The sequence below is a fragment of the Somniosus microcephalus genome, chromosome 3, assembly GCF_052327205.1.
Source record: "Somniosus microcephalus isolate GS21.2 chromosome 3, FLI_Smic_1.0, whole genome shotgun sequence".
Classification (NCBI taxonomy): Eukaryota; Metazoa; Chordata; class Chondrichthyes; order Squaliformes; family Somniosidae; genus Somniosus; species Somniosus microcephalus.
Window position 1 is genome coordinate 279,116,984 of NC_140989.1, and position 25,361 is coordinate 279,142,344.

A 25,361-nucleotide genomic window follows, 5' to 3' on the forward strand; every position below is an offset into this window, starting at 1 on the left:
ACCACACTCTAGGCCCTGGTCTCGATCTCTGGTCCCTGGTCACACTAGGCCCTGGTTTCGATCTCTGCTCCCTGGTCACACTAGGCCCTGGTCTCAATCTCTGCTCCCTGGCCACACTAGGCCCTGGTCTCGATCTCTGCACATTCTCCCTGTGTTTGCATGGGTTTTCTCCGGGTGCTCCTGTTTCCTCCCACAGTCCAAAAATGTGCGGGTTAGGTTGATTGGCTATGATAAATTGACCGTTCGTGTTAGGGGGTTTAAATACGTGGGGTTACGGGGATAGGGTGGGATATGTGTTGGTGTAGGGGTTACAGGGTTCGGGTGGGATATGTGTCGGTGCAGGCTCGATGGGCCGAACTGGCCTCTATCTGCACTGTGGGGTTTCTGTGATTCTGTGATTCTGTGATTCTGCTCCCTGGTCACACTAGGCCCTGGCCTCGATCTCTGCTCCCTGACCACACTAGGCCCAGGTCTCGATCACTACTCCCTGGCCACACTGTAGGGCCCTGGTCTCGATCTCTGCTCCCTGACCACACTAGGCCCTGGTCTGAATCGCTGCTCCCTGGCCACACTAGGCTCAGGTCGCGATCTCTGCTCCCTGACCACACTAGGCCCTGGTCTCAATCTCTGCTCCCTGGTCACACTGTGGGGCCCTAGTCTCAATCTCTGTTCCCTGACCACAGGGTAGAGCCCTAGTCTTGATGTCTGCTCCCTGGTCACACTAGGCCCTGGTCTCAATCTATGCTCCTTGACCACACTCTAGGCCCTAGTCTCGATCTCTGGTCCCTTGTCGCATGAGGCCCTGGTTTCGGTCTCTGCTCCCTGGTCACACTAGGCCCTGGTCTCAATCTCTGCTCCCTTGACCACACTAGGCCCAGCTCTCAGTCCCTGCTCCCTAGTCACACTGTAGGGCCCCGTTCTCAATCTCTGCTCCCTGGTGACACTAGGCCCAGGTCTCGATCTCTGCTCCCTGACCACACTAGGCCCTGGTCTTGACCTCTGCTCCCTGGTCACACTAGGCCTAGGACTCGATCTCTGCTCCCTGGTTACTCTAGGCACTGGTCTCAATCTCTGCTCCCTGACCACACTAGGCCCTGATCACAATATCTGCTCCCTGGCCACACTAGGCCCTAGTCTCGATCTCTGCTCCCTGACCACACTAGGCCCTGGTCTCGATCTCTGCTTCCTGGTCACACTAGGCCCTGGTCTCAATCTCTGCTCCTAGACCACACTCTAGGCCCTGGTCTCGATCTCTGGTCCCCGGTCACACTAGGCCCTTGTCTCAATCTCTGCTCCCTGGCCACTCTAGGCCCTGGTCTCGATCTCTGCTCCCTGATCACACTAGGCCCTGGCCTCGATCTCGGCTCCCTGGCCACACTAGGCCCAGGACTCAATCTCTGCTCCCTGGTCAGAATAGGCCCTAGTCTCAATCTCTGCTCCCTGGTCACACTAGACGCTGCTCTCAATCTCTGCTCCCTGACCACACTAGGGCTTGGTCTCAATCTCTGCTCCCTGGTCACACTGTAGGGCCCTGGTCTCAATCTCTGCTCCCTGACCACACTAGGCCCAGGTCTCGATCACTACTCCCTGGCCACACTGTAGGGCCCTGGTCTCGATCTCTGCTCCCTGACCACACTAGGCCCTGGTCTGAATCACTGCTCCTTGGCCACACTAGGCTCAGGTCGCGATCTCTGCTCCCTGACCAAACTAGACCCTGTTCTCGATCTCTGCTCCCTGACCACACTAGGCCCTGGTTTCAATCTCTGCTCCCTGGTCACACTGTGGGGCCCTAGTCTCAATCTCTGTTCCCTGACCACAGGGTAGAGCCCTTGTCTTGATGTCTGCTCCCTGGTCACACTCGGCCCTGGTCTCAATCTATGCTCCTTGACCACACTCTAGGCCCTGGTCTCGATCTCTGGTCCCTTGTCGCACGAGGCCCTGGTTTCGGTCTCTGCTCCCTGGTCACACTAGGCCCTGGTCTCAATCTCTGCTCCCTTGACCACACTAGGCCCAGCTCTCAGTCCCTGCTCCCTAGTCACACTGTAGGGCCCCGTTCTCAATCTCTGCTCCCTGGTGACACTAGGCCCAGGTCTCGATCTCTGCTCCCTGACCACAAAAGGCCCTGGTCTTGATCTCTGCTCCCTGGTCACACTAGGCCCAGGACTCGACCTCTGCTCCCTGGTTACACTAGGCCCTGGTCTCGATCTCTGCTCCCTGACCACACTAGGCCCTGATCACAATATGTGCTCCCTGGCCACACTAGACCCAGGTCTCGATCTCTGCTCCCTGACCACACTAGGCCCTGGTCTCGATCTCTGCTCCCTGGTCTCAATCTATGCTCCTTGACCACACTCTAGGCCCTGGGCTCGATCTCTGGTCCCTTGTCACACTAGGCCCTGGTTTTGGTCTCTGCTCCCTGGTCACACTAGGCCCTGGTCTCAATCTCTGCTCCCTTGACCACACTAGGCCCAGCTCTCAGTCACTGCTCCCTGGTCACACTATAGGGCCCCATTCTCAATCTCTGCTCCCTGGTCACACAAGGCCCAGGTCTTGATCTCTGCTCCCTGACCACACTAGGCCCTGGTCTTGATCTCTGCTTCCTGGTCACACTTGGCCCAGGACTCGACCTCTGCTCCCTGGCCACACTAGGCCCAGGTTTCGATCTCTGCTCCCTGACCACACTAGGCGCTGGTCTCGATCTCTGCTTCCTGGCCACACTAGGCCCTGGTATCGATCTCTGCTCCCTGACCACACTAGGCCCTGCTCTCAATATCTGCTCCCTGACCACACTAGGCCCTGGTCTCAATCTCTGCTTCCTGCTCACACTAGGCCCTGGTCTCGATCTCTGTTCCCTGGTCACACTGGGCCCTGGTCTCGATCTCTGTTCCCTGGTCACACTCGGTCCTGGTCTCGATCTTTGCTCCCTGGTCAGAATAGGCCCTTGTCTCAATCTCTGCTCCCTGGTCACACTAGGCGCTGCTCTCAATCTCTGCTCCCTGACCACACTAGGGCTTGGTCTCAATCTCTGCTCCCTGGTCACACTGTAGGGCCCTGGTCTCAATCTCTGTGTGGTAAACCACTGTTGTTGTTGTTGTTGTTGTTGTTGTTACACACTGTTGTACCTATGCATGCCTCAACATGTCTCGGCTGGCTCCACCCACACAGGCCCAGGTATAAAGGTGATTGACCTGCAGCCCCCTGCCTCCTTGGAACCCAGTCAACCACGAGAGGCATGCTCTGGTCGTTGCTAATAAAAGCCTTTAGTTACTCTCTTAACTCTCAGTCTTTTATGAGTAATTGATAGCGCATCAATTTTATTAGCAAAAACAAAATGTCGACATTTGCTGAACAGCAGGCTGCTGCACCAAACGCTGAGCAACAGGAGCTGCTGCGAGCCCTCAGACCAACATGCCTGGACCTAGACCCCCAAGAAGCGGGTTCGGCTACCAAATTCGCGCATTGGCTGCGTTGCTTCGAGGCCGACCTGCAAGCCTCAACTGTGACCCTGGACGAAAACAAGTTGGAAATCCTGGCCTCAAAGGTGAGCCACCAAGTTTATACAATAATCCAGGACGCGGCGACCTACGCGGCGGCTATCGGTCTGCTAAAAGGGCAATACGCACGCCCGGTAAATACGGTCTTGTGATGAAATATTCATCATCATCACTGCCTGTGACTGAGATCGGTTTCAGTGTCATTTCCCTTCCCCCAGACCTCATTGTATTGTGTACTGGAATTTGCTGTATTGTATTCTGGAATGTGCTGTGTGTAGGGCTCCGCCCATACCTGGCCCCGTTTGTAGGCTGGCTCAGTCCGGCCTCAGTCTCCAGAAGGAAGACATCACTCTCTTTTACGTGTTACGTTCTAAGTTAATAAAAGCCTTGTTTTTGTTCTGCTAACTTCGAGTCTCGGAATTATTGAGGCACATCAGGTCTATGCCCGGCACCTCTTAAGATCCCGCAGACAGCAGCCCGGGGAATCGGTGGAGACCTTCCTACGGGCACTACGGATACTCGGCCGAGACTGCGATTGCAAAGAAGCATCAGCCGCAGCACACACGGAGGGACTGATCCGAGATGCTTTCGTTGCGGGTCTAAGGTCCGACTACTCCCGGCAGAGACTGTTGGAAAAGGGAGAAATGGACCTGAGAAAGGCAGTGTCCCTCGCGCTCTCGCTCGACGCGGCCCACAGGAATATGGACGCCTTCTCCCCTAACCGCTCCGCAACGTGGACGCCACAACCTTGGGTCATGGGACCGCCACCTTCAACTGCTGCTGCGATGTCCAAGGCACAGAAATGTTATTTTTGTGGCCAGGCAAAACACCCCAGAGCACGCTGCCCGGCGAGAAACGCTACCTGCTCCGGCTGCGGGAAGAAAGGACACTATGTCAGCGCCTGCAAAGGTAAAACCGCTAACGCCAGCAGCGCCGCGTGCGAACCGTGGGGGCAGCCATCTTGTCCGCCATCTTGGACTCCCCCAGCCGCGTGGGGATCGGGACCATGGGCGCCGCCATTTTGTCCGCCATCTCGGACGTCTCCAACTTCAACCACGGGGGACCCGGACTCAACCACTGCCTCATCTGACGACCACATCGACTCGCTCGACCATACGCTGGCCTCCGTGACGCTGGACCAATCTCTCCCTCATCAACTGTCCAGGTCCATGATGGACATTAAGGTAAACGGCCGCGCCACTACCTGCCTTTTTGACAGCGGGAGCACGGAAAGCTTTATCCACCCCGACACGGTGCGCAGTTACTCTCTCCCGGTCCTGCCGACGCGACATCGGATCTCTTTGGCTTCCAAAGCCCAGTCAGCGGACGTCGGTGGCTACTGTGTAGTGACCCTTTCAGTAAGGGGCACAGAATACAAAAATTTTAAACTCCTGGTCCTGCCCCATCTTTGCGCTGCCGTTCTACTGGGGTTGGATTTTCAGTGCAACCTTAAGAGTGTCATATTAGCGTACGACGGACCCCTCCCCCCACTCACAGTCTGCAGCCAGCAGCTTTTAAATTGCCCGCCGCGCAACATTTGCAGCCTCTCCACCCTTAAAGTCCCCCCCCCCTCCTTGTTCGCTAACCTCACCCGCGACTGTAAGCCCATCGCTACCAAAAGCTGGCGTTACAGTGCCTGGGATAGGAGCTTCATTAAATCCGAGGTAGCAAGACTCCTGAAGGAAGGGATTATTGAAAGTAGCAACAGCCCATGCCGAGCACAAGTGGTGGTAGTGAAGACTGGCGAAAAACAGCGCCTAGTTATTGACTACAGCCAGACGATCAATCGCTACACCCAGCTAGATGCATACCCACTCCCCCGCATATCTGACATGGTCAATCAGATAGCACAATACCGGGTGTTCTCGACGATTGATCTGAAGTCGGCATACCACCAGCTCCCCATCAGGGCTGAGGACCGCCAGTACACAGCTTTTGAAGCTGGCGGTCGTCTCTACCACTTCCTCAGAGTTCCCTTCGGCGTCACCAACGGGGTTTCAGTCTTCCAACGGGAGATGGACCAGATGGTCGACCAGAACGCGCTCCAGGCCACCTTCCCCTATCTAGACAACGTCACCATCTGCGGCCGCGACCAGCAGGACCATGATGTTAATCTAGAGAAATTCCTCCGTACGGCCCAGCGGCTGAACCTAACATACAACAAGGACAAATGTATGTTTCGTACCAAGCGCCTTGCCATTCTTGGCTGTGTAGTGGAGAACGGAGTCATCGGCCCCGACCCCGACAGGATGCGCCCCCTTATGGAGCTCCCCCTCCCCCACTGCCAAAAAGCACTGAAGAGATGCCTAGGGTTTTTCTCGTACTATGCTCAGTGGGTGCCCAACTATGCGGACGAAGCCAGACCCCTCATCAAGTCCACCTCCTTCCCCCTGACAGCAGAGGCCTGTGCAGCCTTCACTCTCATAAAAGGAGATATTGCGAAGGCCACAATGCACGCAGTGGATGAGTCCATCCCTTTCCAAGTGGAGAGCGACGCATCTGACTTTGCCCTAGCTGCAACCCTTAACCAGGCGGGGAGACCCGTGGCCTTTTTCTCAAGGACCCTCCAGGGCCCCGAGATTCGACACTCCTCTGTCGAAAAGGAGGCCCAGGCCATTGTGGAAGCTGTGCGACATTGGAGGCATTACCTGGCCGGAAAACGATTTACCCTGCTCACTGACCAGCGTTCAGTAGCTTTTATGTTTAATAATAAGCAGAGGGGCAAAATCAAGAACGACAAGATCTTGAGGTGGAGAATCGAACTCTCCACCTACAATTACGATATCTTGTACCGGCCCGGGAAACTCAATGAGCCCCCAGATGCCCTATCACGTGGTACATGCGCCAACGCGCAGGTCGCTAGACTGAAGACCCTCCACAATGACCTCTGCCACCCGGGGGTCACCAGGTTTTTTCACTTCATCAAATCCCGTAGCCTGCCCTACTCCATCGAGGAGGTCAGGACCATAACCAGGAACTGCCAAATCTGTGCCGAGTGCAAACCGCATTTTTATAGGCCGGACAGAGCAAGCCTGATCAAAGCCACGCGCCCCTTTGAACGGCTGAGCGTCGATTTTAAAGGGCCCCTCCCCTCCTCCGACCGCAATGTGTACTTCCTCAACATAATTGATGAGTACTCCCGTTTCCCGTTTGCCATCCCTTGCTCAGACATGACCAGTACCACGGTCATTAAATGTCTGAATGACCTCTTCTCCTTGTTCGGTTTCCCTAGCTATATTCATAGCGACAGGGGCTCATCCTTTATGAGCGACGAACTCCGGCAGTACCTGCTCTCGAGAGGTATCGCTACAAGCAGGACCACCAGCTACAACCCCCGGGGGAATGGCCAGGTGGAAAGGGAGAATGCGACGGTCTGGAAGGCAGTCCTTTTAAACTTGAAATCTAAGGGCCTTCCGACCTCTCGCTGGCAGGAAGTCCTCCCTGCGGCGCTCCATTCCATTCGGTCACTGCTCTGTACAGCCACCAATGCTACGCCTCACGAGAGAATGTTCTCCTTCCCCAGGAAGTCCACATCGGGGATCTCGTTACCAACATGGCTGACTTCTCCAGGACCCGTCCTACTGCGGAAGCACGTGAGGTCCCATAAGACGGACCCCCTGGTCGAGAGGGTGAGCCTCCTCCATGCCAACCCTCAGTATGCTTACGTGGTGTACCCGGACGGGCGGGAGGACACAGTCTCCATACGAGACCTCGCACCTTCGGGTGCTCCCGAAACACCCCCCTCGCCATCCACCACTACCCACGCCTACCCCCAGTACGCTTACGTAGCGTACCCGGACGGGCGGGAGGACACGGCCCCCACACGAGATCTCGCACCTTTGGGTGCCCCTGAAACACTACCATTGCCATCCACCACTACCCACAACCCAACCCCGCTAGACGGCATGCCGCAGCCCCAGGACCCGTCATTGACCACCCAACCACTCAATGAGACGCCAGACTCAACGTTGGATGCTGCACCATCACCGCTGCCACCACGACGATCAGGACGGCATAAAAGGCCACCTGATAGACTTACTTACACGAACCTTTAGTACACTTCACCCCGCCGGACTCAATTTTAAACAAGGGGTGAATGTGGTAAACCACTGTTGTTGTTGTTGTTGTTGTTGTTGTTGTTACACACTGTTGTACCTATGCATGCCTCAACATGTCTCCGCTGGCTCCACCCACACAGGCCCAGGTATAAAGGTGATTGACCTGCAGCCCCCTGCCTCCTTGGAACCCAGTCAACCACGAGAGGCATGCTCTGTTCTTTGCTAATAAAAGCCTTTAGTTACTCTCTTAACTCTCAGTCTTTTATGAGTAATTGATAGCGCATCACTCTGCTCCCTGACCACACTGTAGGGCCCTGGTCTCAATCTCTGCTCCCTGACCACACTGTAGTGCCATGGTCTCAATCTCTGCTCCCTGGTCACACTAGGCCCTGGTCTGAATCTCTGCTCCTTGACCACACTCTAGGCCCTGGTCTCGATCTCTGGTCCCTGGTCACACTAGGCCCTGGTTTTGATCTCTGCTCCCTGGTCACACTAGGCCCTGGTCTCGATCTCTGTTCCCTGGCCACACTAGGCCCTGGTCTCGATCTCTGCTCCCTGGTCACACTAGGTCCAGGTCTCGATCTCTGCTCCCTGGCCACACTAGGCTCAGGTCGCGATCTCTGCTCCCTGACCACACTAGGCCTAGGTCTCGATCTCCGCTCCCTATCCACACTAGGCCCTGGTCTTGATCTCTGCTCCCTGGTCCCACTCTAGGGCCTGTTTTCAATCTCTGCTCCCTGACCAAACTAGGCCCAGGTCTCGATTTCTGCTCCCTGGTCACACTCGGCCCTGGTCTCGAGCTCTGCTCCCTGACCACACTAGGCCCTGTTCACAATATCTGCTCCCTGGCCACACTAGGCCCAGGTCTCGATCTCTGCTCCATGACCACACTAGGCCCTGGTCTCGTTCTCTGCTTCCTGGCCACACTAGGCCCTGGTGTCGATCTCTGCTCCCTGACCACACTAGGCCCTGCTCTCAATGTCTGGTCCCTGGCCACACTAGGCCCTGGTCTTGATCTCTGTTCCCTGGTCACACTGGGCCATGGTCGCGATCTCTGTTCCCTGGTCACAATAGGCCCTGCTCTCAATCTCTGTTCCCTGACGACACTGTAGGGCCCTGGTCTCAATCTCTGCTCCCTGGTCACACTTGGCCCAGGTCTCGATCTCTGCTCCTGACCACACTAGGTCCTGGTCTCGATCTCTGCTCCCTGACCACACTTTAGGGCACTGGTCTCAATCTCTGCTCCCTGGTTACACTAGGTCCTGGTCTCGATCTCTGCTCTCTGGTCACACTAGGCCCTGGTCTCAATCTATGCTCCTTGCCCGCATTCTAGGCCCTGGTCTCAATCTCTGGTCCCTTGTCGCACAAGGCCCTGGTTTCGATCTCTGTTCCCTGGTCACACTAGGCCCTGGTCTTGATCTCTGCTCCCTTGTCACACTAGGCCCTGGTCTCGATCTCTGCTCCCTTGATCACACTAGGCCCAGGTCTCAATCACTGCTCCCTGGCCACACTGTAGGGCCCTGGTCTCAATCTCTGCTCCCTGGTCACACTAGGCCCTGGTCTTGATCTCTGCTCCCTGCTCCCACTGTAGGCCCTGGTTTCAATCTCTGCTCCCTGTCTACACTGTACACCCTGGTCACAATCTCTGCTCCCTGACCACACTAAGCCCAGGTCTCAATCTCTGCTCCCTGACCACACTGTAGGGCCCTGGTCTCGATCTCTGCTCCCTCGTCACACTTGGCTCTGGTCTCAATCTCTGCTCCTTGACCACACTCTAGGCCCTGGTCTCAATCTCTGGTCCCTGGTCACACTAGCCCCTGATTTCGATCTCTGCTCCCTGACCACAACAAGTCCGGGTCTCGATCGCTGCTCTCTGGCCACACTGTACGGCTCAGGTCTCAATCTCTGCTCCCTGGTCACACTAGGCCCTGGTCTCAATTTCTGCTCCATGACCACTCTCTCTAGGCCCTGGTCTTGATCTCTGCTCCCTGGCCACACTAAGCCCTGGGCTTGAGCTTTGCTCCCTGACCACATTGTAGGTTCTTGGTCTTGATCTCTGCTCCCTGGCCACACTAGGCCCTGGTCTGAATCTCTGCTCCCTGACCACAGTGTAGGGCCCTGGTCTCAATCTCTGCACCCTGGTCACACTAGGCCCTGGTCTCGATCTCTGCTCCCTGGTCACACCAGGCTCTGGTCTCGATCTCTGCTCCCTTAGCACACTCGGCCCTGGTCACACTAGACCCTGTTCTCAATCTCTGCTCCCTGACCACACTAGGCCCTGGTCACACTAGACCCTGTTCTCAATCTCAGCTCCCTGACCACACTAGGCCCAGGTCTCGATCTCTGTTCCCTGACCACAGTAGGCCCTGGTCTCGATCTCTGCTCCCTGACCACACTAGGCCCTGGTCTCGATCTCTGCTCCCTGACCACACTAGGCCCAGGTCTCGATCTCTGCTCCCTGACCACACTGTAGGCCCTGGTCTCGATCCCTGCTCCCTTACCACACTTGGCCCAGGTCTCGATCTCTGCTCCCTGACCACACTAGGCCCTGTTCTCAACCTCTGCTGCCTGACCACACTAGGCCCTGCTCTCAATATCTGTTCCCTGGCCACACGAGGCCCTGGTCTCGATCTCTGCTCCCTGGCCACACTAGGCCCTGGTCTTGATCACTGCTTCCTGACCACACTAGGCCGTGGTGTTGATCTGTGTTCCCTGGTCACACTAGGCCGTGGTCTCGATCTGTGTTCCCTGGTCACACTAGGCCCTGGTCTCAATCTGTGTTCCCTGGCCACACTAAGCCCTGGTCTTGATCTGTGTCCCCTGGTCACACTAGGCCCTGGTCTCGATCTCTGATCCCTGACCACACTAGGCCCTGGTCTCAATCTGTGTTCCCTGTCCACACTAGGCCCTGGTCTCAATCTCTGCTCCCTGGTCACACTAGGCCCTGGTCTCAATCTCTGCTCCCTGGTCACACTAGGATCTGGTCTCGATCCCTGATCCCTGACCACACTAGGCCCTGGTCTTGATCTGTGTCCCCTGGTCACACTAGGCCCTGGTCTCGATCTCTGATCCCTGACCACACTAGGCCCTGGTCTCAATCTGTGTTCCCTGGCCACACTAGGCCCTGGTCTCAATCTCTGCTCCCTGGTCACACTAGGCCCTGGTCTCAATCTCTGCTCCCTGGTCACACTAGGATCTGGTCTCGATCTCTGATCCCTGACCACACTAGGCCCTGGTCTCAATCTGTGTTCCCTGGCCACACTAGGCCCTGGTCTCGATCTCTGCTCCCTGGCCACACTTGGCCCTAGTCTCCATCTCTGCTCCCTGGCCACACTCTAGGGCCCTGGCCTCGATCTCTGCTCCCTGGCCACACTAGGCCCTGGTCTGAATCTCTGATCGCTGACCAGACTATAGGGCCCTGGTCTCGATCTCTGCTCCCTGGTCACACTAGGCCCTGGTCTCGATCTCTGCTCCCTTACCACACTAGGCCCTGGTCACACTAGACCCTGTGTTCTCATTCTCTGCTCCCTGACCACACTTGGTCCTGGTCACACTAGACCCTGTTCTCGATCTCTGCTCCCTGACCACACTAGGCCCTGGTCTGAATCTCAGCTCCCTGACCACACTGTAGGGTCCTGGTCTTGATTTCTGCTCCCTGATAACACTAGGCCCTGGTCTCGGTCTCTGCTCCCTGACCACAATGTACGGCCCCGGTCTCAATCTCAGCTCCCTGGTCACACTAGGGCCTGCACTCGATCTCTGCTCCCTGGCCACACTAGGCCCTGGTCTCGATCCGTGCTCCCTGACCACGCTAGGCCCTGGTCTCAATCTCTACTCCCTGCTCACACTAGGCCCTGGTCTCGATCTCTGTTCCCTGGTCACACTAGGCCCTGGTCTCAATCTCTGTTCCCTGATGACACTGTAGGGCCCTGGTCTCAATCTCTGCTCCCTGGTCACACAGTAGGGCCCTGGTCTCAATCTCTGCTCCCTGACCACACTGTAGGGCCCTGGTCTCGATCTCTGCTCCCTGACCACACTGTAGGGCCCTGGTCTCGATCTCTGCTCCCTGACCACACTGTAGGGCCCTAGTCTCAATCTCTGCTCCCTGGCCACACTATGCCCTGGTCTCGATCTCTGCTCCCTGGTCACACTAGGTCCTGGTCTCAATCTATGCTACTTGACCACACTATAGGGCCCTGGTCTCAATCTCTACTCTGTGGTCACACTAGGCCCTGATCTTGATCTCTGCCCTCTGGTCCGACTGTAGGCCCTGGTTTCAATCTCTGCTCCCTGTCCGCACTGTACACCCTGGTCACAATCTCTGCTCCCTGACCACACTAGCCCCAGGTCTCGACCTCTGCTCCCTAACCACACTAGGCCCTTGTCTCGATCTATGCTTCCTGGCCACACTAGGCCCTGGTTTCGATCTGTGTTCCCTGGCCACACTGTAGGACTTGGTCTCAATTTCTGCTCCCTGACCACACTAGGCCCTGATCTCGATCTCTGCTCCCTGACCACACTAGGCCCAGGTCTCGATCTCTGCTCCCTGACCACACTGTAGGCCCTGGTCTCGATCTCTGCTCCCTTACCACACTTGGCCCAGGTCTCGATCTCTGCTCCCGGACCACACTAGGCCCTGGTCTCAACCTCTGCTGCCTGACCACACTAGGCCCTGCTCTCAATATCTGCTCCCTGGCCACACGAGGCCCTGGTCTCGATCTCTGCTCCCTGGCCACACTAGGCCCTGGTCTTGATCCCTGCTTCCTCACCACACTAGGCTGTGGTTTTGATCTGTGTTCCCTGGTCACACTAGGCCGTGGTCTCGATCTGTGTTCCCTGGTCACACTAGGCCCTGGTCTCAATCTGTGTTCCCTGGCCACACTAGGCCCTGGTCTTGATCTGTGTTCCCTGGTCACACTAGGCCCTGGTCTCGATCCCTGATCCCTGACCACACTAGGCCCTGGTCTCGATCTGTGTTCCCTGGCCACACTAGGCCCTGGTCTCAATCTCTGCTCCCTGGTCACACTAGGCCCTGGTCTCAATCTCTGCTCCCTGGTCACACTAGGATCTGGTCTCGATACCGGATCCCTGACCACACTAGGCCCTGGTCTCGATCTGTGTTCCCTGGCCACTCTAGACCCTGGTCTCGATCTCTGCTCCCTGGCCACACTAGGCCCTGGTCTCCATCTCTGCTCCCTGACCACACTCTAGGGCCCTGGTCTCGATCTCTGCTCCCTGGCCACACTAGGCCCTGGTCTGAATCTCTGATCCCTGACCAGACTATAGGGCCCTGGTCTCGATCTCTGCTCCCTGGTCACACGAGGCCCTGGTCTCGATCTCTGCTCCCTTACCACACTAGGCCCTGGTCACACTAGACCCTGTTCTCAATCTCTGCCCCCTGACCACAATAGGCCCTGGTCTGAAACTCTGATCCCTGACCACACTATAGGGCCCTGGTCTTGATCTCTATTCCCTTGTCGCACTGTAGGGCCCTGGTCTCAATCTCTGCACCCTGGTCACACTACGCCCTGGTCTCGATCTCTGCCCCCTTACCACACTAGGCCCTGGTCACACTAGACCCTGTTCTCAATCTCTGCTCCCTGACAACACTAGGCCCTGGTCTGAAACTCTGATCCCTGACCACACTATAGGGCCCTGGTCTCGATCTCTATTCCCTTGTCACACTGTAGGGCCCTGGTCTCAATCTGTGCATCCAGGTCACACTTCGCCCTGGACTCGATCTCTGCTCCCTTACCACACTAGGCCCTGGTCACACTAGATCCTGTTCTCAATCTCTGCTCCCTGACCACACTAGGCCCTGGTCTGAATCTCAGCTCCCTGACCACACTGTAGGGTCCTGGTCTTGATTTCTGCTCCCTGACCACACTAGGCCCAGGTCTGGATCTCTGCTCCCTGACAACACTAGGCCCTGGTCTCGGTCTCTGCTCCCTGACCACAATGTACGGCCCCGGTCTCAATCTCTGCTCTCTGGTCACACTAGGGCCTGCACTCGATCTCTGCTCCATGGCCACACTAGGCCCTGGTCTCGATCCGTGCTCCCTGACCACGCTAGGCCCTGGTCTCAATCTCTGTTCCCTGATGACACTGTAGGGCCCTGGTCTCAATCTCTGCTCCCTGACCACACTGTAGGGCCCTGGTCTCGATCTCTGCTCCCTGACCACACTGTAGGGCCCTGGTCTCGATCTCTGCTCCCTGACCACACTGTAGGGCCCTGGTCTCAATCTCTGCTCCCTGGTCACACTACGCCCTGGTCTCGATCTCTGCTCCCTGATCACACTAGGCCCTGGTCTCAATCTATGCTACTTGACCACACTCTAGGCCCTGGTCTCAATCTCTGGTCCCTTGTCGCACTAGGCCCTGGTTTCGATCTCTGCTCCCTGCTCACACTAGGCCCTGGTCTTGATCTCTGCTCCCTGGTCACACTAGGCCCTGGTCTCGATCTCTGCTCCCTTGACCACACTAGGCCCAGGTCTCGATCTCTGCTCCCTAACCACACTAGGCCCTTGTCTCGATCTATGCTTCCTGGCCACACTAGGCCCTGGTCTCGATCTGTGTTCCCTGGCCACACTGTAGGGCCCTGGTCTCAATCTCTACTCCGTGGTCACACTAGGCCCTGATCTTGATCTCTGCTCCCTGGTCCCACTGTAGGCCCTGGTTTCAATCTCTGCTCCCTGTCCACACTGTACACCCTGGTCACAATCTCTGCTCCCTGACCACACTAGCCCCAGGTCTCGATCTCTGCTCCCTAACCACACTAAGCCGTTGTCTCGATCTATGCTTCCTGGCCACACTAGGCCCTGGTCTCGATCTGTGTTCCCTGGCCACACTGTAGGCCTTGGTCTCAATTTCTGCTCCCTGACCACACTAGGCCCTGGTCTCGATCTCCGCTCCCTGACCACACTAGGCCCAGGTCTCGATCTCTGCTCCCTGACCACACTGTAGGCCCTGGTCGCGATCTCTGCTCCCTTACCACACTTGGCCCAGGTCTCGATCTCTGCTCCCTGACCACACTAGGCCCTGGTCTCAACCTCTGCTGCCTGACCACACTAGGCCCTGCTCTCAATATCTGCTCCCTGGCCAGACGAGGCCCTGGTCTCGATCTCTGCTCCCTGGCCAAACTAGGCCCTGCTCTTGATCCCTGCTTCCTGACCACACTCGGCCGTGGTGTTGATCTGTGTTCCCTGGTCACACTAGGCCCTGGTCTCAATCTGTGTTCCCTGGCCACACTAGGCCCTGGTCTTGATCTGTGTTCCCTGGTCACACTAGGCCCTGGTCTCGATCCCTGATCCCTGACCACACTAGGCCCTGGTCTCGATCTGTGTTCCCTGGCCACACTCGGCCCTGGTCTCAATCTCTGCTCCCTGGTCACACTAGGCCCTGGTCTCAATCTCTGCTCCCTGGTCACACTAGGATCTGGTCTCGATACCTGATCCCTGCCCACACTAGGCCCTGGTCTCGATCTGTGTTCCCTGGCCACTCTAGACCCTGGTCTCGATCTCTGCTCCCTGGCCACACTAGGCCCTGGTCTCCATCTCTGCTCCCTGACCACACTCTAGGGCCCTGGTCTCGATCTCTGCTCCCTGGCTACACTAGGCCCTGGTCTGAATCTCTGATCCCTGACCAGACTATAGGGCCCTGGTCTCGATCTCTGCTCCCTGGTCACACTAGGCCCTGGTCTCGATCTCTGCTCCCTGACCACAATAGGCCCTGGTCTGAAACTCTGATCCCTGACCACACTATAGGGCCCTGGTCTCGATCTCTATTCCCTTGTCACACTGTAGGGCCCTGGTCTCAATCTCTTTACCCTGGTCACACTACGCCCTGGTCTCGATCTCTGTTCCCTGGTCAAACTAGGCCCTGGTCTCAATCTCTGTTCCCTGATGACACTGTAGGGCCCTGGTCTCAATCTCTGCTCCCTGGTCACACTAGGCCCTGGTCTCAATCTCTGCTCCTTGACCACACTCTAGGCCCTGGTCTTGATCTCTGGTCCCTGGTCGCACTAGGCCCTGGTCTCAATCTCTGCTACTAGACCACACTCTAGGCCCTGGTCTCGATCTCTGGTCCCTGGTCACACTAGGCCCTGGTTTCGATCTCTGCTCCCTGGTCACACTAGGCCCTGGTCTCAATCTCTGCTCCCTTGCCACACTAGGCCCTGGCCTCGATCTCTGCTGCCTGGTCACACTAGGCCCTGGCCTCGATCTCTGCTCCCTGACCACACTAGCCCAGGTCTCGATCACTACTCCCTGGCCACACTGTATTGCCCTGGTCTCGACCTCTACTCCCTGACCACACTAGTCCCTGGTCTGAATCGCTGCTCCCTGGCCACACTAGGCTCAGTTCGCGATCTCTGCTCCCTGACCACACTAGACCCTGGTCTCGATCTCTGCTCCCTGACCACACTAGGCCCTGGTCTCAATCTCTGCTCCCTGGTCACACTGTAGGGCCCTAGTCTCAATCTCTGTTCCCTGACCACAGGGTAGAGCCCTAGTCTTGATGTCTGCTCCCTGGCCACACTAGGCCCTGGCCTCAATCTATGCTCCCTGACCACAATAGGCCCTGATCTGAATCGCTGCTCCCTGGCCACACTAGGCTCAGGTCGCGATCTCTGCTCCCTGACCACACTAGACCCTGGTCGCGATCTCTGCTCCCTGGTCACACTAGGCACTGGTCTTGATCTCTGCTCCCTGGTCACGCTAGGCCCTGGTCTCAATCTATGCTCCTTGACCATATTCTAGGCCCTGGTCTCGATCTCTGGTCCCTTGTCACATGAGGCCCTGGTTTCGGTCTCTGCTCCCTGGTCACACTAGGCCCTAGTCTCAGTCTCTGCTCCCTTGACCACACTAGGCCCAGCTCTCAGACACTGCTCCCTGGTCACACTGTAGGGCCCCGTTCTCAATCTCTGCTCCCTGGTGACACTAGGCCCAGGTCTCGATCTCTGCTCCCTGACCACACTAGGCCCTGGTCTTGATCTCTGCCCCCTGGTCACACTAGGCCCAGGACTCGATCTCTGCTCCCTGGTTACACTAGGCCCTGGTCTCGATCTCTGCCCCCTGACCACAATAGGCACTGGTCTCAATCTCTGCTCCCTGGTCACACTGTAGGGCCCTAGTCTCAATCTCTGTTCCCTGACCACAGGGTAGAGCCCTAGTCTTGATGTCTGCTCCCTGGTCACACTGTAGTGCCCTGTTCTCAATCTCTGCTCCCTGGTCACACTAGGCCCTGGTCTCGATCTCTGCTCCCTGGTCACACTAGGCCCTGCTCTCAATCTATGCTCCCTGGTTACACTAGGCCCTGGTCTCGATCTCTGCTCCCTGACCACACTAGGCCCTGATCACAATATCTGCTCCCTGGCCACACTAGGCCCAGGTTTCGATCTCTGCTCCCTGACCACACTAGGCGCTGGTCTCGATCTCCGATTCCTGGCCACACTGGGCCCTGGTCTCGATCTCTGCCCCCTGACCACACTAGGCCCTGCTCTCAATATCTTTTCCCTGGCCACACTAGGCCCTGGTCTTGATCTCTGCTCCCTGGCCACACTAGGCCCTGGTCTCGATCCCTGCTCCCTGACCACACTAGGCCCTGGTCTCAATCTCTGCTTCCTGCTCACACTAGGCCCTGGTCTCGATCTCTGCCCCCTGACCACACTAGGCCCTGCTCTCAATATCTTTTCCCTGGCCACACTAGGCCCTGGTCTCGATCCGTGCTCCCTGACCACGCTAGGCCCTGGTCTCAATCTCTGTTCCCTGATGACACTGTAGGGCCCTGGTCTCAATCTCTGCTCCCTGACCACACTGTAGGGCCCTGGTCTCGATCTCTGCTCCCTGACCACACTGTAGGGCCCTGGTCTCGATCTCTGCTCCCTGACCACACTGTAGGGCCCTGGTCTCAATCTCTGCTCCCTGGTCACACTACGCCCTGGTCTCGATCTCTGCTCCCTGATCACACTAGGCCCTGGTCTCAATCTATGCTACTTGACCACACTCTAGGCCCTGGTCTCAATCTCTGGTCCCTTGTCGCACTAGGCCCTGGTTTCGATCTCTGCTCCCTGCTCACACTAGGCCCTGGTCTTGATCTCTGCTCCCTGGTCACACTAGGCCCTGGTCTCGATCTCTGCTCCCTTGACCACACTAGGCCCAGGTCTCGATCTCTGCTCCCTAACCACACTAGGCCCTTGTCTCGATCTATGCTTCCTGGCCACACTAGGCCCTGGTCTCGATCTGTGTTCCCTGGCCACACTGTAGGGCCCTGGTCTCAATCTCTACTCCGTGGTCACACTAGGCCCTGATCTTGATCTCTGCTCCCTGGTCCCACTGTAGGCCCTGGTTTCAATCTCTGCTCCCTGTCCACACTGTACACCCTGGTCACAATCTCTGCTCCCTGACCACACTAGCCCCAGGTCTCGATCTCTGCTCCCTAACCACACTAAGCCGTTGTCTCGATCTATGCTTCCTGGCCACACTAGGCCCTGGTCTCGATCTGTGTTCCCTGGCCACACTGTAGGCCTTGGTCTCAATTTCTGCTCCCTGACCACACTAGGCCCTGGTCTCGATCTCCGCTCCCTGACCACACTAGGCCCAGGTCTCGATCTCTGCTCCCTGACCACACTGTAGGCCCTGGTCGCGATCTCTGCTCCCTTACCACACTTGGCCCAGGTCTCGATCTCTGCTCCCTGACCACACTAGGCCCTGGTCTCAACCTCTGCTGCCTGACCACACTAGGCCCTGCTCTCAATATCTGCTCCCTGGCCAGACGAGGCCCTGGTCTCGATCTCTGCTCCCTGGCCAAACTAGGCCCTGCTCTTGATCCCTGCTTCCTGACCACACTCGGCCGTGGTGTTGATCTGTGTTCCCTGGTCACACTAGGCCCTGGTCTCAATCTGTGTTCCCTGGCCACACTAGGCCCTGGTCTTGATCTGTGTTCCCTGGTCACACTAGGCCCTGGTCTCGATCCCTGATCCCTGACCACACTAGGCCCTGGTCTCGATCTGTGTTCCCTGGCCACACTCGGCCCTGGTCTCAATCTCTGCTCCCTGGTCACACTAGGCCCTGGTCTCAATCTCTGCTCCCTGGTCACACTAGGATCTGGTCTCGATACCTGATCCCTGCCCACACTAGGCCCTGGTCTCGATCTGTGTTCCCTGGCCACTCTAGACCCTGGTCTCGATCTCTGCTCCCTGGCCACACTAGGCCCTGGTCTCCATCTCTGCTCCCTGACCACACTCTAGGGCCCTGGTCTCGATCTCTGCTCCCTGGCTACACTAGGCCCTGGTCTGAATCTCTGATCCCTGACCAGACTATAGGGCCCTGGTCTCGATCTCTGCTCCCTGGTCACACTAGGCCCTGGTCTCGATCTCTGCTCCCTGACCACAATAGGCCCTGGTCTGAAACTCTGATCCCTGACCACACTATAGGGCCCTGGTCTCGATCTCTATTCCCTTGTCACACTGTAGGGCCCTGGTCTCAATCTCTTTACCCTGGTCACACTACGCCCTGGTCTCGATCTCTGTTCCCTGGTCAAACTAGGCCCTGGTCTCAATCTCTGTTCCCTGATGACACTGTAGGGCCCTGGTCTCAATCTCTGCTCCCTGGTCACACTAGGCCCTGGTCTCAATCTCTGCTCCTTGACCACACTCTAGGCCCTGGTCTTGATCTCTGGTCCCTGGTCGCACTAGGCCCTGGTCTCAATCTCTGCTACTAGACCACACTCTAGGCCCTGGTCTCGATCTCTGGTCCCTGGTCACACTAGGCCCTGGTTTCGATCTCTGCTCCCTGGTCACACTAGGCCCTGGTCTCAATCTCTGCTCCCTTGCCACACTAGGCCCTGGCCTCGATCTCTGCTGCCTGGTCACACTAGGCCCTGGCCTCGATCTCTGCTCCCTGACCACACTAGCCCAGGTCTCGATCACTACTCCCTGGCCACACTGTATTGCCCTGGTCTCGACCTCTACTCCCTGACCACACTAGTCCCTGGTCTGAATCGCTGCTCCCTGGCCACACTAGGCTCAGTTCGCGATCTCTGCTCCCTGACCACACTAGACCCTGGTCTCGATCTCTGCTCCCTGACCACACTAGGCCCTGGTCTCAATCTCTGCTCCCTGGTCACACTGTAGGGCCCTAGTCTCAATCTCTGTTCCCTGACCACAGGGTAGAGCCCTAGTCTTGATGTCTGCTCCCTGGCCACACTAGGCCCTGGCCTCAATCTATGCTCCCTGACCACAATAGGCCCTGATCTGAATCGCTGCTCCCTGGCCACACTAGGCTCAGGTCGCGATCTCTGCTCCCTGACCACACTAGACCCTGGTCGCGATCTCTGCTCCCTGGTCACACTAGGCACTGGTCTTGATCTCTGCTCCCTGGTCACGCTAGGCCCTGGTCTCAATCTATGCTCCTTGACCATATTCTAGGCCCTGGTCTCGATCTCTGGTCCCTTGTCACATGAGGCCCTGGTTTCGGTCTCTGCTCCCTGGTCACACTAGGCCCTAGTCTCAGTCTCTGCTCCCTTGACCACACTAGGCCCAGCTCTCAGACACTGCTCCCTGGTCACACTGTAGGGCCCCGTTCTCAATCTCTGCTCCCTGGTGACACTAGGCCCAGGTCTCGATCTCTGCTCCCTGACCACACTAGGCCCTGGTCTTGATCTCTGCCCCCTGGTCACACTAGGCCCAGGACTCGATCTCTGCTCCCTGGTTACACTAGGCCCTGGTCTCGATCTCTGCCCCCTGACCACAATAGGCACTGGTCTCAATCTCCGCTCCCTGGTCACACTGTAGGGCCCTAGTCTCAATCTCTGTTCCCTGACCACAGGGTAGAGCCCTAGTCTTGATGTCTGCTCCCTGGTCACACTGTAGTGCCCTGTTCTCAATCTCTGCTCCCTGGTCACACTAGGCCCTGGTCTCGATCTCTGCTCCCTGGTCACACTAGGCCCTGCTCTCAATCTATGCTCCCTGGTTACACTAGGCCCTGGTCTCGATCTCTGCTCCCTGACCACACTAGGCCCTGATCACAATATCTGCTCCCTGGCCACACTAGGCCCAGGTTTCGATCTCTGCTCCCTGACCACACTAGGCGCTGGTCTCGATCTCCGATTCCTGGCCACACTGGGCCCTGGTCTCGATCTCTGCCCCCTGACCACACTAGGCCCTGCTCTCAATATCTTTTCCCTGGCCACACTAGGCCCTGGTCTTGATCTCTGCTCCCTGGCCACACTAGGCCCTGGTCTCGATCCCTGCTCCCTGACCACACTAGGCCCTGGTCTCAATCTCTGCTTCCTGCTCACACTAGGCCCTGGTCTCGATCTCTGCTCCCTGGTCACTCTAGGCCCTGGACTGGATCTCTGGTCCCTTGTCGCACTACGCCCTGGTTTCGGTCTCTGCTCCCTGGTCACACGAGGCCCTGGTCTCAATCTCTGCTCCCTTGACCACACTAGGCCCAGCTCTCAGTCACTGCTCCCTGGCCACACTGTATGGCCCCGTTCTCAATCTCTGCTCCCTGGTCACGCTAGGCCCAGGTCTCGATCTCTGCTCCCTGACCACACTAGCACCCTGGTCTTGATCTCTGCTCCCTGGTCACACTAGGTCCAGGACTCGATCTCTGCTCCCTGGTTACACTAGGCCCTGGTCTCGATCTCTGCTCCCTGACCACACTAGGCCCTGATCACAATATCTGCTCCCTGGCCACACTAGGCCCTGCTCTCAATATCTGTTCCCTGGCCACACTAGGCCCTGGTCTCGATTTCTGCTCCCTGGCCACACTAGGCCCTGGTCTCAATCCCTCCTCCCTGACCACACTAGGCCCTGGTCTCAATCTCTGCACCTTGACCACACTCTAGGCCCTGGTCTTGATCTCTGGTCCCTGGTCACACTAGGCCCTGGTCTCAATCTCTGCTACTAGACCACACTCTAGGCCCTGGTCTCGATCTCTGGTCCCTGGTCACACTAGGCCCTGGTTTCGATCTCTGCTCCCTGGTCACACTAGGCCCTGGTCTCAATCTCTGCTCCCTGGCCACACTAGGCCCTGGCCTCGATCTCTGCTGCCTGGTCACACTAGGCCCTGGCCTCGACCTCTGCTCCCTGACCACACTAGCCCAGGTCTCAATCACTACTCCCTGGCCACACTGTATTGCCCTGGTCTCGACCGCTACTCCCTGACCACACTAGGCCCTGGTCTGAATCGCTGCTCCCTGGCCACACTAGGCCCTGGTCTCAATCTCTGCTCCCTGGTCTCAATCTCTGCTCCCTGGTCACACTGTAGGGCCCTAGTCTCAATCTCTGTTCCCTGACCACAGGGTAGAGCCCTAGTCTTGATGTCTGCTCCCTGGTCACACTGTAGTGCCCTGTTCTCAATCTCTGCTCCCTGGTCACACTAGGCCCTGGTCTTGATCTCTGCTCCCTGGTCACACTAGGCCCTGGTCTCAATCTATGCTCCTTGACCACATTCTAGGCCCTGGTCTCGATCTCTGGTCCCTCGTCACATGAGGCTCTGGTTTCGGTCTCTGCTCTCTGGTCACACTAGGCCCAGGTTTCAATCTCTGCTCCCTGACCACACTAGGCGCTGGTCTCGATCTCTGCTTCCTGGCCACACTGGGCCCTGGTCTCGATCTCTGCCCCCTGACCACACTAGGCCCTGCTCTCAATATCTTTTCCCTGGCCACACTAGGCCCTGGTCTTGTTCTCTGCTCCCTGGCCACACTAGGCCCTGGTCTCGATCCCTGCTCCCTGACCACACTAGGCCCTGGTCTCAATCTCTGCTTCCTGCTCACACTAGGCCCTGGTCTCGATCTCTGCTCCCTGGTCACTCTAGGCCCTGGACTGGATCTCTGGTCCCTTGTCGCACTACGCCCTGGTTTCGGTCTCTGCTCCCTGGTCACACTAGGCCCTGGTCTCAATCTCTCCTCCCTTGACCACTCTAGGCCCAGCTCTCAGTCACTGCTCCCTGGTCACACTGTAGGGTCCCATTCTCAATCTCTGCTCCCTGGTCACACTAGGCCCAGGTCTCGATCTCTGCTCCCTGACCACACTAGCACCCTGGTCTTGATCTCTGCTCCCTGGTAACACTAGGTCCAGGACTCGATCTCTGCTCCCTGACCACACTAGGCCCTGATCACAATATCTGCTCCCTGGCCACACTACTCCCTGCTCTCAATATCTGTTCCCTGGCCACACTAGGCCCTGGTCTCGATTTCTGCTCCCTGGCCACACTAGGCCCTGGTCTCGATCCCTGCTCCCTGACCACACTAGGCCCTGGTCTCAATCTCTGCTTCCTGCTCACACTAGGCCCTGGTCTCGATCTCTGTTCCCTGGTCAAACTAGGCCCTGGTCTCGATCTCTGTTCCCTGGTCACACTAGGCCCTGGTCTCAATCTCAGTTCCCTGATGACACTTTAGGGCCCTGGTCTCAATCTCTGCTCCCTGGTCAGAATAGGCCCTAGTCTCAATCTGTGCTCCCTGGTCACATTAGGCGCTACTCTCAATCTCTGCTCCCTGACCACACTAGGGCTTGGTCTCAATCTCTGCTCCCTGGTCACACTTTAGGGCCCTGGTATTAATCCCTGCTGCCTGACCACACTGTAGGGCCCTGGTCTCGATCTCTGCTCCCTGACCACACGAGGCCCTGGTCTCGATCTCTGTTCCATGGTCACACTGGGCCATGGTCGCGATCTCTGTTCCCTGGTCACAATAGGCCCTGCTCTCAATCTCTGTTCCCTGACGACACTGTAGGGCCCTGGTCTCAATCTCTGCTCCCTGGTCACACTTGGCCCTGGTCTTGATCTCTGCTCCCTGGCCACACTGTAGGGCCCTGGTCTCAATCTCTGCTCCCTGGTCACACTAGGTCCTGGTCTCGAGCTCTGCTCCCTGGCCACACTAGGCCCTGGTCTCGATCTCTGCTCCCTGGCCACACTAGGCCCAGGTCTCGATCTCTGCTCCTGACCACACGAGGTCCTGGTCTCGATCTCTGCTCCCTTGACCACACTAGGCCCAGGTCTCAATCACTGCTCCCTGGCCACACTGTAGGGATCTGGTCTCAATCTCTGCTCCCTGGTCACACTAGGCCCTGGTCTTGATCTCTGCTGCCTAGTCCCACTGTAGGCCCTGGTTTCAATCTCTGCTCCCTGTCTACACTGTACACCCTGGTCACAATCTCTGCTCCCTGACCACACTAAGCCCAGGTCTCGATCTCTGCTCCCTGACCACACTATGCCCTTGTCTCGATCTATGATTCCTGGCCACACTGGGCCCTGGTATCGATCTCTGTTCCCTGACCACACTGTCGGCCTTGGTCTCAATTTCTGCTCCCTGACCACACTAGGCCCTGCTCTCATTCTCTGCTCCCTGACCACACTAGGCCCTGCTCTCAATATCTGTTCCCTGGCCACACTAGACCCTGGTCTCAATCTCTGCTCCCTGGCCACACTAGGCCCTGGTCTCGATCCCTGCTCCCTGACCACACTAGGCCCTGGTCTCAATCTCTGCTCCCTGCTCACTCTACGCCCTGGTCTCGATCTCTCTTTCCTGGTCACATTAGGCCCTGGTCTCGATCTCTGTTCCCTGATGACACTAGGCCCTGGTCTCAATCTCTGTTCCCTGATGACACTGTAGGGCCCTGGTCTCAATCTCTGCTCCCTGGTCACACGAGGCCGTAGTCTGAATCTCTGCTCCCTGGCCACAATAGGCCCTGGTCTCAATCTCTGCTCCCTGGTCACACTTTAGGGCCTTGGTCTCAATCTCTGCTCCCTGACCACACTGTACGGCCCTGGTCTTGATCTCTGCTCCCTGGTCACACTAGGCCCTGGTCTCAATCTCTGCTCCTTGACCACACTCTAGGCCCTGGTCTCGATCTCTGCTCCCTGGTCACACCAGGCCCTGGTTTTGATCTCTGTTCCCTGGTCACACTAGGCCCTGGTCTCGATCTCTGCTCCCTGGCCACACTAGGCCCTGGTCTCGATCTCTGCTCCCTGGTCACACTAGGTCCTGGTCTCGAGCTCTGCTCCCTGGCCACACTAGGCCCTGGTCTCGATCTCTGCTCCCTGGCCACACTAGGCCCTGGTCTCGATCTCTGCTCCCTGGTCACACTAGGTCCTGGTCTCGAGCTCTGCTCCCTGGCCACACTAGGCTCAGGTCGCGATCCCTGCTCCCTGACCACACTACGCCTAGGCCTCGATCTCTGCTCCCTGACCACACTAGGCCCTGGTCTTGATCTCTGCTCCCTGGTCCCACTCTAGGTCCTATTTTCAATCTCTGCTCCCTGACCAAACTAGGCCCAGGTCTCGATTTCTGCTCCCTCGTCACACTCGGCTCTGGTCTCGATCTCTGCTCCCTGACCACACTAGGCCCTGTTCACAATATCTGCTCCCTGGCCACACTAGTCCCAGGTCTCGATCTCTGCTCCATGACCACACTAGGCCCTGGTCTCGATCTCTCCTTCCTGGCCACACTAGGCCCTGGTCTCGATCTCTGCTCCCTGACCACACTAGGCCCTGCACTCAATGTCTGGTCCCTGGCCACACTAGGCCCTGGTCTCGATCTCTGCTCCTTGGCCACTCTATACCCTGGTCTCGATCCCTGCTCCCTGACCACACTAGGCCCTGGTCTCAATCTCTGCTCCCTGCTCACACGAGGCCCTGGTCTCGATCTCTGTTCCATGGTCACACTAGGCCATGGCAGCAATCTCTGTTCCCTCGTCACAATAGGCCCTGCTCTCAATCTCTGTTCCCTGACGACACTGTAGGGCCCTGGTCTCAATCTCTGCTCGCTGGTCACACTGGGCCCAGGTCTCAATCTCTGCTCCTGACCG

At 57.5% G+C, this 25,361-nt stretch overlaps 1 protein-coding gene across 2 annotated transcripts in view; it reads left to right on the forward strand.

The window, feature by feature from the left end:
- The window catches only part of LOC147121994 (nmrA-like family domain-containing protein 1), a 100,121-nt gene that overhangs the window by 21,042 nt on the left and 53,718 nt on the right, over window positions 1-25,361 (forward strand). Inside the window, exon 2 of one of the 2 annotated variants that reach the window (XM_085982610.1) lies at window positions 3,322-3,541. The exons of the other annotated variant lie outside the window; for it this stretch is intronic. Within the exon in view, the coding sequence (XP_085838736.1) occupies window positions 3,332-3,541 (210 nt within the window). The 5' untranslated portion in view covers window positions 3,322-3,331. The remainder of the gene's footprint in view (window positions 1-3,321; window positions 3,542-25,361) is intronic. 2 annotated transcript variants of the gene reach the window in all.